This window comes from Dasypus novemcinctus, chromosome X (genome assembly GCF_030445035.2).
Source record: "Dasypus novemcinctus isolate mDasNov1 chromosome X, mDasNov1.1.hap2, whole genome shotgun sequence".
Lineage (NCBI taxonomy): Eukaryota > Metazoa > Chordata > Mammalia > Cingulata > Dasypodidae > Dasypus > Dasypus novemcinctus.
This window is the reverse complement of record NC_080704.1, coordinates 161,122,449-161,137,456: the sequence shown is the minus strand read 5'-3', so window position 1 is coordinate 161,137,456 and position 15,008 is coordinate 161,122,449. Positions and strand designations below refer to the sequence as shown.

At 39.1% G+C, this 15,008-nt stretch overlaps 1 protein-coding gene across 6 annotated transcripts in view; it reads left to right on the top strand.

Annotated features, from left to right (window-relative positions):
- MCF2 (MCF.2 cell line derived transforming sequence) overlaps positions 1-15,008 on the top strand; it is a 182,375-nt gene that overhangs the window by 113,797 nt on the left and 53,570 nt on the right. For 4 of the 6 annotated variants that reach the window (XM_058291036.2, XM_058291035.2, XM_058291039.2 and 1 more), the window contains 3 exons: positions 10,911-11,030; positions 11,778-11,894; positions 12,993-13,142. In XM_058291036.2, the coding sequence (XP_058147019.1) occupies positions 10,911-11,030; positions 11,778-11,894; positions 12,993-13,142 (387 nt within the window). The remainder of the gene's footprint in view (positions 1-10,910; positions 11,031-11,777; positions 11,895-12,992; positions 13,143-15,008) is intronic. The other 2 variants (XM_058291041.1, XM_058291040.1) reach the window with 1 other exon arrangement.

Below are 15,008 nucleotides of genomic sequence, written 5' to 3'. Positions count from 1 at the left end.
GCTCAACCTTCATGTGAAGAATCTGAAGATTTAAGTCTCTGAGATATATATATATATATAATTTTTTAATTTTTAAAAATATTTTTATTGTCTTTTTTTAAAGATACATAGATCACACAAAATGTTACATTAAAAAATATGAGGTTCCCATATACCCCCACTCCCCACCCCACCCCCACTCCTCCCATATTAACAACCTCTTTCATCAGTGTGGCACATTCATTGCATTTGATGAATACGTTTTGGAGCACTGCTACACTGCATGGCTTATAGTTTTCATTGTAGTTTACACTACCCCCCCAGTCCATTCAGTGGGTTATGGCAGAGTATATAATGTCCTGCATCTGTCCCTGCAATATCATTCAGGACAACTCCAAGTCCTGAAAATGCCCCCAACATCACACCTCTTCTTCCCTTCCCTGTGCTCAGCAACTCCCGTGGCCACTGTGGGAAATATTTTTAATGAGTATATTGAACATTATAGGTTCAAGTAAAAGGAGTAGAAGAATCATGAGTAGGGGGATTATAAATGAGTATAACTATGTTATATTGGGGAAATAGATTATGATATATTCCCAAATAGGGCCCACTGAGGGAGTGTTGATTCCATGAGGCCATGTGCCTTGCCTCTGGTGTCTGGATGTCCCTAGAACCTTTGGGAGCACTCTTGTTTGAGGCATTGTTAACTCTGGTGGTTAAAGAAATCTTTAACAAGTCTAGACCTGTATAAGCATAACCCCTGGAATGACCTCCTGACTTACTTTGAAATCTCTTAGCCATAAAAACTCTTTTTTTTAATGTCCCCCCCCCCTTGTTCAATGTCTTTTTCCATATGCATCGCTGCTTAATGCTTGGCAATAATCCCTCAGTGCCAGGGAGGTTCATCCCCAGGAGCCATGTCCCATGTCATGGGGAAGGTAGTATGTTTATTTGCAGAATTTGGCTTAGAGAGAGGTTACATTTGAGTAACAAGGAGGTTTTCAGGAGGTTAACTCTTAGGCATTAATTATAATTAGGCTAAGTTTCATTTTTGCAGGAATAAAATTCATAAGTACAAGCATTAAGATTGAGGACTTGGCATATAGGCCTATTTCCTTTTCTTAGGCATGGCTTATTTATTCCAGAGATTTTTGCCATTTTATTTGAGAAAGTAGCAGGGCTTCCCCAGGATGGATGTTTAATATTTTGTTAGCTACTATGTGGACCTTTATCTATTGAGAAAACATACTCATGACAACACAAATACACATTTATATCCCATAGAAGTATATTTAAGTGCATTTTCCATCATATATCACCCCACTATCCACACCCTGTACTAGTGACATTCCTTTGTTATAGATCTTATATTCGTATTTTTAACCGCAATCCTCAGCCACCCCAGAATTTGCTGAGTTATACAGTCACCTGTTTTATCCTCCAGCTTTCATTCTAGTGGCATGGTTGGCCCAAAACTTCCCCTTTCAACCACGTTCACACTCACACTTCAGCACTATTAATTATACTCATATCACTGTGCCACTATCACCTACATCCATTTCCAAACCATTGCAATCAACCTAATTATAAATTCTGCACAGATTAAGCATTGGCTCACCACTCTCTATTCCCTTTCTGTCTCCTGGTAACCTATCTTCCAGAGTGTACATTTAGAAGTCTGCTCATCATACTTAGCTCATATCAATGAGATCAGGCAATATTTGTCCTTTTGTGTCTGACCTATTTCCCTCAACATAAGGTCCTTGGAGTTTCATCCATGTTGTTACATGTGTCAATACTTTAGTCTTTCTTACAACAGCATAGCATTCCATTGTATGTTTATACCACATTTTGTTTATCCATTCATCTGTTGCTTGACACCTGGGATGTTTCCATATTTTGGCAATTGTAAGTAATGCCACCGTAAACATTGCTGTGCATATATCTGTTTGTGGCCTTGCTTTCAGTTTTTCTGGGTATATACCTAGTAGTGGAATTGCCGAATCATAGGGAAATTCTGTACTTAGCTTCCTGAGGAACTGCCAAACTGTCCTCCACAGTGGCTGCACCATTCTTCATTCCATCCAGCAATGAATGAGCATCCCCTTTCCTCCACATCCTCTCCAACACTTGTAGTTTTCTGTTTTTTTAAAATGGCAACCGGTATAGTAGGTGTGAAATGGTATCTCATTGTGGTTTTGATTTGCGTTTCCATAATAACTAGTGATGTTGAGCATCTTTTCATGTGCTTTTCAGCCATCCATATTTCCTCTTTGGAAAAGTGCCTGTTCAAGTTTCTTGCCCATTTTTTAAGTGGGTTGTTTGTCTTTTTATTATTGAATTGAGGATTTCTATTTATATACTGGATATTAGACCCTTATCAGATACATGGTTTCCAAATATTTTCTCCCATCCAGTAGGCTGCCTTTCACTTTCTTCACAAACTCATTTGAAACCAAAGGTTTTTAATTTTGAGGAGGTCCCTATTATCTATTTTTTCCCCATTGCTTGCACTTTCAGTGTAAATTTTATGAAACCACTGCCCAACACAAGATCACATAGATACTTCCTTACATTTTCTTTTAGGAGCTTTATGGTCCTGGCTTATATTTAGATCTTTGATCCATCTTGAATTAATTTTTTGTATGGGGTGTGTGATAGGGATTCATCTTCATTTTTTTGGACATGGATAACCAGTTCTCCCAGCACCATTTCTTGAAGAGACTATTCTGTCCCAGATGAATGGACTTGGCAGCTTTTTTGAGTATCAGTTGGCTGTATATACGCAGGTGTATATCTGAACTCTCAATTCAGTTCCATTGGCCAACCAATATGTCTCCTTGTGACAATACCATGCAATATTGACCACTGTAACTTTATAGTATGCTTTAAACTCAGATAGTGTGAGTCCTCCAACTTTGTTTTTCTTTTTCAAGATGTCTTTGGGTATTCAGGGCTCTCTACCCTTCCAAATAAATTTGGTAATTGGCTTTTTCAATTATGTAAAAAAGGCTGTTGGAATTTTTATTGGGATTGCATGGAATGTGTAAATCAATTTGGGTGAAAATGACATCTTAATTTTATTTAATCTTCCAATCCATAAACATGGAATATCCTTCAATTTATTTAGGTCATCTTTGATTTCTTTTAGCAATGTTGTGTGGTTTTCTGTGCATAAGTCCTTTACATCTTCTTTTTTTTTTTTGTTTTTGAGGGTTGAACCCAGAACCTTGTATGTGGGAAGTCAGTGCTCAACCACTGAGCCAAATTGGCTCCCTTGTGTTGTTTTTTTTCATTTGTTTGCTTGTTATTTGTTATTTATTTATTTAGGAGGCACCAGGAACCGAACCTGGGACCTCCCATGTGGGAAATGGTGCTCACATGCTTGAGCCACGTCAACTCCCTTTACATCTTCAGTTAAGTTATTCTTAGATATTTGATTCATTTAGTCACTATGCAATGTAATTTTTTTCTTGATTTCCTCCTCATATTGCTCTTATTAGTGCAAAGGCACACTACTGATTTTTGCAAGTTGTTCTTATATCCTGCCACTACTGAACTTGTTTATCAGCTCTAGTAGCTTTGTTGTAAAATTTTCAGGACTTTCTATATATAGGATCATGTCATCTGCAAATAGTGAAAGTCTTACTTCTTCCTTTCCTATTTGGATGCCTTTTATTTCTTTCTCTCGCCTAAATGCTCTAGCAAGAAACTTCTAACACAATGTTGAATAATAGTGGTGACAGTGGACATCATTGTCTTGTTGCGGATCTTAAAGGCCTTTCCACATTAAGTATGTTAACTGTGGGGTTTTCATACATGTCCTATATCATGTTGAGGATGTTTCCTTCCATTCCTATTTTTTGAAGTGTTTTTGTCAAGAAAAGATGATGAATTTTGTTAAATTCCTTTTCTGTGTCTGTAGAAAGGATCATGTAATTTTTCTCCTTTGATTTGTTAATGTGGTGTATTGCATTAATTGATTTTCTTATGTTGAACCATCCTTGCATACCTGGGATAAAATCCACTTAATCTTGATGTATAATTCATTTGATGCATTGTTGGATTCAATTTACAAGTATTTTGTTGAAGATTTTTGCTTCTAAGGTCATTAGACAGATTGGTCTGTAGTTTTATTGTAGATCTTTATGTGGCTTTGATGTTAGAATGATATTGGCCTTATAGAATGAGTTACAGAGTGTATTCTCCTCTTCAATTTTTTGAAAGAGTTTGAGCAAGAATGGTGTTAGTTTTCTTCAGAATGATCGGTAGAATTCACCTGTGAAGCCATCTGGTCCTGAGCTTTTCTTGGTTGGGAGGTGTTTTTTTTTTTTAATATATTTTTATTACAGAAATTATGAACTTACAAAACAATCATGTGTGGAATTCACATACAACACCCCTTCACCAACACACCACACCGTTGTGGAACATTTGTTACAGATTATGAGATAATATCATCAGACTATTATCACTAACTAGGGTCCATAGTATACATTTGGCATATTTTTTCCATACCCTGCATGATTAACACAGTACATCTTTGATACTGATGGAAGAATATTGAAGTATTGCTGTTAACTATAGTCCATAGTTTACATTAATTATATTTTTTCCCATGCTTCTCCACATTCCCATTACCTGCAATAATGATGTGTATCCATTCTAGCTCACAGAAGGACACTCTTGCATCTGTACCCTCAACCACAATTCTCATCCACCTCCGGGATCGCTGTAATATTCAGTCCCTAGATTATTCTCTAGCTTTCTTTCAAATGACATTCACATTCTTAGCCTACCCTTTTCAGCCACAATCCCATTTATAAACCAGCTGCTATTACTATAATGTGTTACCATCAACTCTATCTATTTTCACACTCTTACAGTCAAGTTAATTAAAACTTCTACAAACATTAAGATTCAGTACTCTTTCCCACCCTTTGGTTGTGAGGTTTCTGATGAATGATTCAATCTTATTACTTGTGATTGTTCTGTTGAAGTCTTCTATTTCTTCTTTTGCCAGGCTCAGTTGCTTGTGTGTTTCTAGAAATTCATTCATTTCATCTAAGTTGTCCAACTTGATGGCAGATAATTTTTCATGGTATCCTTTTATGTTCCTGTTTATTTCCGTGGGGTCAGTGATGATGTTCCTTCTCTTGTTTGTGATTTTATTAATTTGCATCTTCTTTCTATTTTTCTTTGTTAGTCTAACTAAGGATTTGTCAATTTAATCTTCATTAGAAAAACAGCTTTTGGTTTTGTTAATTTTCTCTATTGTTTTTTATTCTCAATTTCATTTAATTCTGCTCTAATCTTTATTATTTATTTCCTTCTGCTTGCTTTGTGGTTAGTTTGCTGTTCTTTTTCTAGTTCTTTCAGATGTGCAGTTAGGTCTTTGATTTTAGTTCTTTCTCCTTTTTCAACATACACATTTAGGGCTATAAATTTCCCTCTCAACACTGCCTTTGCTCCATTCCATAAGTTTTAATATGTTGTGTTGTCATTTTCACTTGCTTTGAAATATTTACTGATTTCTCTTGGAATCTCCTCCTTGGCCCACTGAATGTTTAAGAGCATGTTGTTTAAATTCCATGTATTTGTGAATTTCCCGTTCTCTTCCCATTATTGGTTTCCAGCTTCATTCTGTCATGGTCAGAGATAGTGCTCTGTATAATATCAGTCTTTCTAAATTCATCGAGACTTGTTCTGTGACCAAACATGTGGTCTCTCCTGGAGAATGATCCATGAACACTTAAGAAGAATGTATATCCTGCTGTTTTGGGGTGCAAAGTTCTGTATATGCCCATTAGGTCTAGTTTTACTCTCTGTTTCTTTATTGATCCTCTGTCGAGATGTTCTGTCTATTGGAGAGAGTGATGTCTTGAAGTGCCCCATTATGACTGTAAAGTCATCTATTTCTTCCAGTGTTTGCCTCATGTGTTTTGGGGGACCCTGGTTAGGTGCATAAATATTTACAATTGTTTTTTCCTCTTGGTAGGTTGCGCCTTTCATGAACATATAGGGTCCTTCTTTGTCTCTTACAAGAATTTTCCATTTAAAGTCTATATTGTCCGATATTAGTAAAGCTACCTCAGCCCTTTTTTGATTGCTGTTTGCATGGAAAATTGTTTTCCAACCTTTCACTTGCAACCTATTTGTGTCCTTGGGTCTAAGGTGATTCTCTTGTAGACAGCAGATAGATGGGTGGTATTTCTTTATCTACTCTGCCAATCTGCGTCTTTTGATTAGAGAGTTTAACTCATTAACTTTCCATATTTATTACTGTAAAGGTAGTACTTCAGCCACTCTTTCTTTAGGTTTATATATGTCATATTTAATTACTGATTCTCCTTTTACCCTTTCAGTTACCCTTACTAATAATCTTCCTTCCTACATTTTCCTCCAGTCTTCACTCTCTTATCTTTTCCTTTCAACCTGCAGTATTTCTTGAAGGTAGGACTCTTGTTGATGAATTCTCTCAATTTCTATTTGTTTGTGAATATTTTGATCTCTCCCTCATTTTTGAAGGGCAATTTTGAAGATCTGGTATTCATGGCTGGCATTTTTTTCTTTCAGCACCTTAACTATGTCACATTAGTGCTTTCTCACCTCCATGGTTTCAGATGAGAAATTAGCCTTAAACTTATTGAGCATCCCTTATATGTAATGGATCTTTTTTTTTTTTTTGCTGCTTTCGGGATTCTGTCTTCAGTGTTTGGCAATCTGATTAGTATGTGTCTTGCAGTAGGTCTTCTAGGATTTATACTGTTTGGAGTGCACTGAGCTTCCTGGACAGGTATATCCATGTCACTCATAAGGGTTGGGAAGGAAGAGAAGAAGAGAAAGAAAAAAAGAGGACTTATCTATCAAGTTATAGGCTTTGAGCTAGGATCCTTCTCCTCAGCTGACCTTGCTCACCAATCAGTCACTGGTAGCCGGTCTCTCTGCAGGTACCTGGATGAGGAGGGAGGGAAGAGAAAAGAAAGAAAGAAAACAAATAAAAAACACCTGGCCCTGCCTGTTAGGCCACCAGTGACTGACTAAGCTCCTTCTCGTTGGCTGCCTGTGCCTGCCAATCTATCACCCCATGGCCTTCCTCCCACAGGCACCCAGATGAGCAAGGGAAAGAAAAAAAATGGACCTCCCTCTCAAGCCTCTAGTTAGTGTCCAACTAGGTCTTGCCTCACTGGACAGAGCACTGAGCAGGCAGCTGCTTCTCTTTTGCCCTTCTGGGCACCCCCTACACTGCCCTGATCACCCTGTAGCCCATCATTATTCCGGTATCTGGCTGGGTACGCTGTCACCAGCCAGATCGCCACAAGGCTCCACTCTTCTCCATTTCCTGGCTGGGCACTCCCACTCTGGCTTGATTGCCCTGCAGCCTGCCACTCCTCCAGTGCCAATCTGGATACCCTTACACTGTCCTGATCACCCTTAGCCTGCTGCTTGCCCTGTGTCTGACTGGGCACCCTATTACCTGCCGGCTTGCCTCCAGCTCCCCTTTCCCCTGGTGCCCAGCTGGGCATTCCCACACTGACCTAATTGCTCCCCTGGCCTGCTGCCCAGCTTCCCCCACCCCCAGGTTCCCTCTCTGATCAATCCTGTCATCCCATGGCTTCCCCTAGGCCCAGCAAGCCTGCAGCTTCTGGTGTTGGAGTGCAGCCTGCCATTCCCTACAATGCCATCTTGAATCTCTGCAAACCTGGGTTTTAATTCTGCCACTTAGAAGCTTGGAGTTTGAAAAATTACTTTATCTCACAAAAATGTAGTGTATGAGTTTCCTATTGCTGCTGTAACGAATTACCACAACTCTGTGACTTAAACATACAAAATTCAGTGAAGGCTGAGTGTCCAAGTCTCTCTCTTCTCATGCAGCACATTCCAACTTCACACCCTGCTGATTAAACCTCCTAAATTCTGCCCGCATTCCTGCTATTGTTTTTCCAGTTCAGAAACTCGTCATTCCTGGCTTGAATTACTGTACCAAGCCACCTAGCTCACCTGCCTGCTTCCACTCTTGTCTAAATCCGGTCCTTTCCCCAAAGAGTAGCCAAAGTGCTCCTTCTAAACTGCAAATCTGATCATGCCGCTCTCTTGCACAAAACCTTTTCAAGACTTTCCTTGCCACCAGGATAAAACCCAAACTCCTCAGAAGCACCATTTCTCATTGCTATGTCCCCAAGCATTATTTTGCCCTAGCTTTTCTCTGAGAGATAGGGTGGTGCAGGGATTATGAAAACAGATTTTGGCTAGCTCAGATCAAGGCTTCAACAACTGGGGCAAGTTACATGTCAACTTGTAGCCTCACTTGATCGGCAAGGGATGGTCACCTATTTCACAATTCTTACAAAGAGAAATGATGCTAATAATGGCCAAATACTTGACCTAGAGCAGGGGTTCAAGGGGCCAATGAGCATGGATTTAAAATTTAAAAAAAAAACCCACATTATTCCTGTGGGGACATGTTGTTGTGGGTGTAATGTATTTAGTAAATACTATGCAGTATAGTGTGGACTTAGTAAGGGGTCTGTGGTTTTCACCTGATTGGCAAAGGGGTCTGTGGAACAAGAAAGGTTAAGAACCCCTGGCCTAGAGGAAGCATGGGACATGTGTGGTTTATTGTTATTTTTTGAACTTTATTTTTAAAGAAGTTTTAGAAACAGAAAAGTCACAGAAATTATAGGAGATTCCCATATACCTCAGCCCCTACCCCTCTCACATTTTCCTACATTAGCAACATCTTTCATTAGTGTGGTACATTTGTTACAATTGATGAACACCTATTGAAGCACTGCTGCTAACCATGGTCTATAGTTTACATACATTATGGTTTACACTTTGCACCATGCAATTTTTAGTGTTTTTGACAAAATGCATAATGGCCTGTATCTGTCATTGCCATGTCATGCAGAACAATTTCAATATCCCCCAAACCCCACGTTACACCTATTCTTCCCTCTCCCTCGCCTCGGAATCTTTGGTGACCACTGCCTTTATATCAATGATACAAGCTCTTCCATTACTATACTAGTAAGCCTACTTAGGTCCATAGTTGCATTCCCATCTTATATTTGCTCATTCTTCAATCTTGAGGATTTGGAGATGGTGATGCCCACTTTGCTTCCGATTGAGAGGGGGCTTAGATCTTAATGGGCAAATGGAAGGAAGTGTCTTGCTTGCAGTTGTAGATATTCTATGTTCTTTGGGATGTATTGTCCATCATCATCTTTTTGTTAGTTTTTGTTAGTTGTCCTGGGTGAGTCCTATGAACTGGAGAGTAGGTGCTGGTGGCAACTCTTCTGAGATTCAGGACTCAATCCGCATATGAATAGACCAAAGATTTAGGTCTCTGAGACATATATTTAATGGGTATAGCGCTAATTATGGGTTCAATTAAATGGAGCAGAAGAACCATGTGCAGCAAAATTATGAATGAATCTAACTCTCTTCCTTTGGGGAGATTGGTTAAAATATATCTCAAGGTAAGGCCCACTGACAGGGTGCCGATTTCCTGGGGTTGTCTGCCCTGCCTGTATTGTCTAGATGTCTCTAGAGCCCTCAGGAGCACCCCTACTTGAGGCGATGTTCACTGTGGCAGTCAATGAGATCCTCCTAAACGTGCATAAGCAAAACCTCTGGAATGACCTCCTAACTGACTTTGAAATCTTTTAGTCATAAAAACTCATTTGTATTTAATGTTTCCCCCTTTTGGTCAAGGTCTTTTTCCAAATGCATCTCTAGTTGGTCCTTGGTAATAATCAATCAGTGCAGGGAGGCCCAACCCCGGGAGTCATGTCTCATGCCGGGGGAAGGCAGTGAGCTTATATACTGAGTGGTTTATTATTAATATCACACCATGCTGTTCCATTCCTCATTAATTTTGCAGAGCTCCTCTTCTTTGTCTTTTGAATTCTTTCATTTAGCAATTATTTCTTTTTCTTTTTCTTTTTTTGGAGGTACCAGGGATTGAACCCAGGACCTCATACATGGGAAGCAGGTGCTCAACCACTTGAGCTAGATCCACTCCCCAATGAGAGTTGTTTTTTTTTCTTTTTTTTGTTTGTTTGTTTGTTGTTTAGGAGGTACATTGTACATGGGAAGCAGGTGCTCAACGACTGAGCTATAGCCACTCCTCTAGCAATTATTTCTTCATCATCTACCATGTGCCAGCTTTGGTGAACTAGAATGACATCCTGATCCAATTAGGTCCTCTTTATGCTTCGAGACTTTGTTGATTTTCCCCAGGCCTAGGAGGTTGTGTGCCATCACTTACTTTTATATATTATTCAAATTCCTTTGTTTCATTTATTAGCTATCCTGATACCATTTACCACTAGACTCTTCTATTAGACTGTCATTTTCTTGCAAGCTGGGTAGGGATTATAACTTATTAGTTGGTATACATTCAGTGCCTAACAGTGCCTTATAATCACTAACTTCAATACACAGACTGGACACATAGAAGATGCTCAGTGAATGTTATTTGAATGAAAATAAAAATATGATTCCATAATATAGTTTTTCTTCTGTTGTTTAGTGTGGGTTTACAGTGCTTCACCTCCTTAGGTCTTTTAGGAGTCCCAAATCAAACTGTTTTTACAAGAAATTAATGCGAGTTGAGTTCATATAACCAACTTTAAAATGAAGCTTTAGGGTAGAATCCTTCATTACTTGGGATCTATTTATCCAGTGTGAGAAAATTCCATGCCAAGAGTATTCTAAGGATCTGACCCGATGACCTTACGTTATTTTCATTTCTATTTCCATGTTCTTAGATTTTATCAATAGCCATTTTTAAAGTTTAGGCCTTTTCATATTTTTTATGACTTCAAAATCAGTTAACTTCAATTACGTTCTAATATGTGCTCAGTTGGATACATGTTTTGACAATTTCCTTTTTTCCTTTCTTTCATTTGTTCTTTCTTTGACAGGCTTCCTTTCCTGGGAATTTGCACTTGGTTTTGGTACTACGTCCTACCAGTTTTCTTCAACGAACTTTCACAGACATTGGCTTTCGATTTAGTCAGGAGGATTTCATGCTCAAACTACCGGTAAAAGTATATTATGAAAATGTTTTGTCCCTTTAATTCTCATGAAGACTTTGTACCATCCTGTTGATGTTTTACATGTGCTCATCTAGCATGTAAAAGGAAAAGAAACCTTTCAAAAATATAAGTTTGAAATGTTTAAAAGCAATTCCTTTTAAAGAAAATATATATCATACATATTATATGTGTGTGTGTGTGTGTTCACCAAAACCTCTATCAGGAAATTTTCTTTTTAGTAAAACTGGGTGTGTAGTTTATGTATTTGAACTCCTTTGAACTTACATCCTGAGCTGGTTCAGAGTACCATGCTATTTTTTTGAAAGATATATATTTTTTTAATGTTTTGAGGGTTAGGAATAGAATGCTCATAAATTTTGATATGTTAGCAAAGATCAGTCCCTCTTGATAAATTCTAACTTACAACACAATGTGCTTTGGCTTTGTTAGGGGCAGAGCATTCCTTCAGAAGCTTGGCCATTAACAAGGCAAACTTTTAGATGATGCAAAACTAGGTATTTGGGTTTCTATGGAGATTAATATTTTACTGAGAAATGTTTTGTAAATGAAAGCTGTTATTACCTGAAGAAAGTAGTACATCTGTGGGTGGGGGGAGGTGATAAAGGAGAGAGCTTTTGAACCATATATAAAATATAATTTTTCTGCTGAATATATGATGAAGTGCATTGTACAGTGGAATGGAGGGATGTCACGAAGGGCAGTTAACAGTATCTTTCTTGCTTATTTATATAGGTTGTTATGCTGAGCTCAGTTAGTGATTTGCTGACATACATTGATGACCAGCAATTAACCCCTGAGTTAGGCGGCACCTTGCAGTACTGCCACAGTGAATGGATCATCTTCAGAAATGTATGTTGCTTTCGCCCTTACTGTAGAGCCTATAGTTCTTGTTCGCCTTGAAATTTAGTTTTAGTTTTATTTTTTCCTCTTTCAGAAAAAAATAAAAGACAGATTTCTGGGGCTCTAATTTTCCAAATACGCATACAACTCAAAATCTTGATTTTGTTCCATAGAAAATATCTAGTAAGAATGAAGTATCCCTGAGGATGAGAGTTGAAGGAGAGGGAATAAGGAGAACATGCTTTACTCTATGCCCTTGTGTGTCCAAATCCTAGCACTCCTGATTTTTAGCTGTCTGGCCTTGGGCAAGCTATGTAACCACTCTGAGGCTTAGTTTTCCCAACTGTAAAATGGGAATAATAATCCTTACCTCATAGGGCTCCTGGGATGATTAAATAAGACAAATGTAAAATGTTGGGCATAGTGCCTAGTTATGGCAATAAATGTTAGCAGTATATTTAATTGCAACATCCCTGTGCGACTTCTGAGGCAATGAGATTTGGAGCTAAGAGTCTTTCTGTTCTAGAAATTTACAGCTGCACCTCACAACTATGAGTCTGTGGTTCTAGAATCTTGACTCCAAATCCCAGAGAAAAGGGAATGGTACAGAAGGAAATAATGGTTCTATGTTCCTCATCCCTATTCTTCATTCGACAGTTCTATCCATTTCTATGTAGGTGCTTTCGGCCAAAGTAGGAGTCTCTTGTTTTCATCTCTCTTCCAAAGAAAAGCTTTTATAAAGCAATTTTATCATTGCAGAGTTTAAGAAAATAAGGAAAGCCCTGTACATTTGAAAGGCTTAAAACAGATCAGTCAGACCATGGCATCTTTAAGGAATTGTTTCTATGAGTGTCCAAGAAATAAACCCAGAAATTTAAATAAAAAGATACTCCGGAAGGCATGCAACCTTACTTTAGTTTCTTAGAGGCTTAGATGTGATGATAAGAATTGATTGCCAAGGCCAATGCCAAATTTCCTTAACAGAGGAGAGTTCATAGTGTATGTTTGCTGTCATACCTAAATAAAAAGAAGCACAATTTCTGATCCAGGTTTTGATACATACATTGACAGTTACCCTAGAATTAAAACCATCACTGGCTTTTGCAGGCTATAGAAAATTTTGCCCTTACTGTGAAGGAAATGGCTCAGATGTTACAGTCCTTTGGAACCGAATTGGCTGAGACAGAACTACCAGATGATATTCCTGCAATAGAAGAAATTCTTGCAATTCGTGCTGAAAGGTATCACCATTTGAAGGTATGTTTGATAGCACAGACTAAGAGTAGTTTGCCATAGTCCTTTTTCCAGTGAGGTTTATAGTATGTCCATTTCATAATAATTATTGTGTAGACAGACAAGTGATATATTTCTATATTATAAAGCTATGAAGAAATAAGCATACTTTACTAGAGGAGTATGCTCTGGATATTTTGGCTCTAAGCGTTCCCTTCGTGAGCAGTGCATTGTCTTGTGGTGCCATTCATAAGTAAATAGAATAGTTTGTAAATGCTCCAGAATAAAGAATCTGTTACGTTGAATGCTATACCTTATGGCAAGGTCCTCCCATTTGGAAAGCAAGAGAGAATCAACAACCAGATTGGGAAACGGACTTGGCCCAGTGGTTAGGGCGTCCGTCTACCACATGGGAGGCCCGCGGTTCAAACCCCGGGCCTCCTTGACCCATGTGGAGCTGGCCCATGTGCAGTTCTGCTGCGCGCGAGGAGTGCCGTGCCACGCAGGGGTGTCCACTTGTAGGGGAGCCCCACGCGCAAGGAGTGCACCCCGTAAGGAGAGCCACCCAGCGCGAAAGTGCAGCCTGCCCAGGAATGGCAGCACACATGGAGAGCTGACACAACAAGATGACGCACCAAAAAGAAACACAGATTCCCGTGCTGCTGACAGCAGCAGAAGCGGACAAAGAAGATGACGCAGCAAATAGACACAGAGAACCGACAACTGGGGCAGGGGGGAAGGGGAGAGAAATAAATAAATAAATAAATTGTTAAAAAAAACCAAAACAGTCAGATAGGTGTTCACCTTTGACCTCTACCACAGGTACAGTGGAAAATGACAGAATGGAGAACTTGATAAGGAGTTAAGAGGTTTAACTTTTTGGTCCAGCTCTGCCATGAACTAGCATTGTAAACATGGCAAACATTGCTAAATTGATGGCAACTCTCTTTCCCACAAAATACTAGTTCTCAGCGTTTTCTACAATAGACCAGGGATGGCAAGCTGCTTTTGCTCTTGTATCCAGTTCTGTCTGGAGTGTTGGGTTGTGAAGAATTCTGAGGCACGGTTCAGGCAATCAGCAAGTCCTTTGGGATTCACTTTCCCCCCAAATTTAAGAACTATCTGAACAAACATCAGGCATCCCATCTATTACTCATTTCTCTTATATAATGATAGGCATTCTGGGGGCACTGACAGAGATTCAAGCTCTATGTGGAGGTGACACTTTTACATTTAAGAAGAGGAGAGAACCTGGGAAATTTTGAATCACCATCTAAAAGCAAAACTCTGTCTAAGGAAAGAAAGCTCTGGCACTCACAAGCTGCGTGGTGGTGGGCAATTTGTGCACGCTTTCTGTGCTTCAGTTTCCTTATCTGTACAATGCAGTTCATGGTGATGATGGTGATGATGGTGATGATGCACACATGGTAGGCTTGTGGGGAGGATGAAATGATTTATGTGACATGTGATTTATGTCCAGTGCTTGGCACACAGTTGGCACTTCATAAATAGTAGCTGTTAATGTCCATGCTCTTGTTGATAGTGTCATGGAACCCGTTCCCAGAAAAAGACATGTATACCCACATTTTTGCCTATCATTTCAGGTGGCCCCATAGCCCTCCAGAATGTGGTCTTAGAGCCCTCTTAGACACCTGAAGGAGGTCTATGTCCTTAGACCACTTTCCAAGGTTAAGACCTTTTGAGTAGAGGTATATACTTCCTGGTGAATTAATTATTGCCAGATGTGAGATAAAATAAGAATGGGGAAAGACAGTGATGGTAACAAGGATTAGTAGGAAAGGCATCTAACTATCTGAATATGCATTACATCTTATGTGTAATCGCATCCTTTCTCTTGTGATGGTCTTTATTGTGCTGCTACTGCTTTAA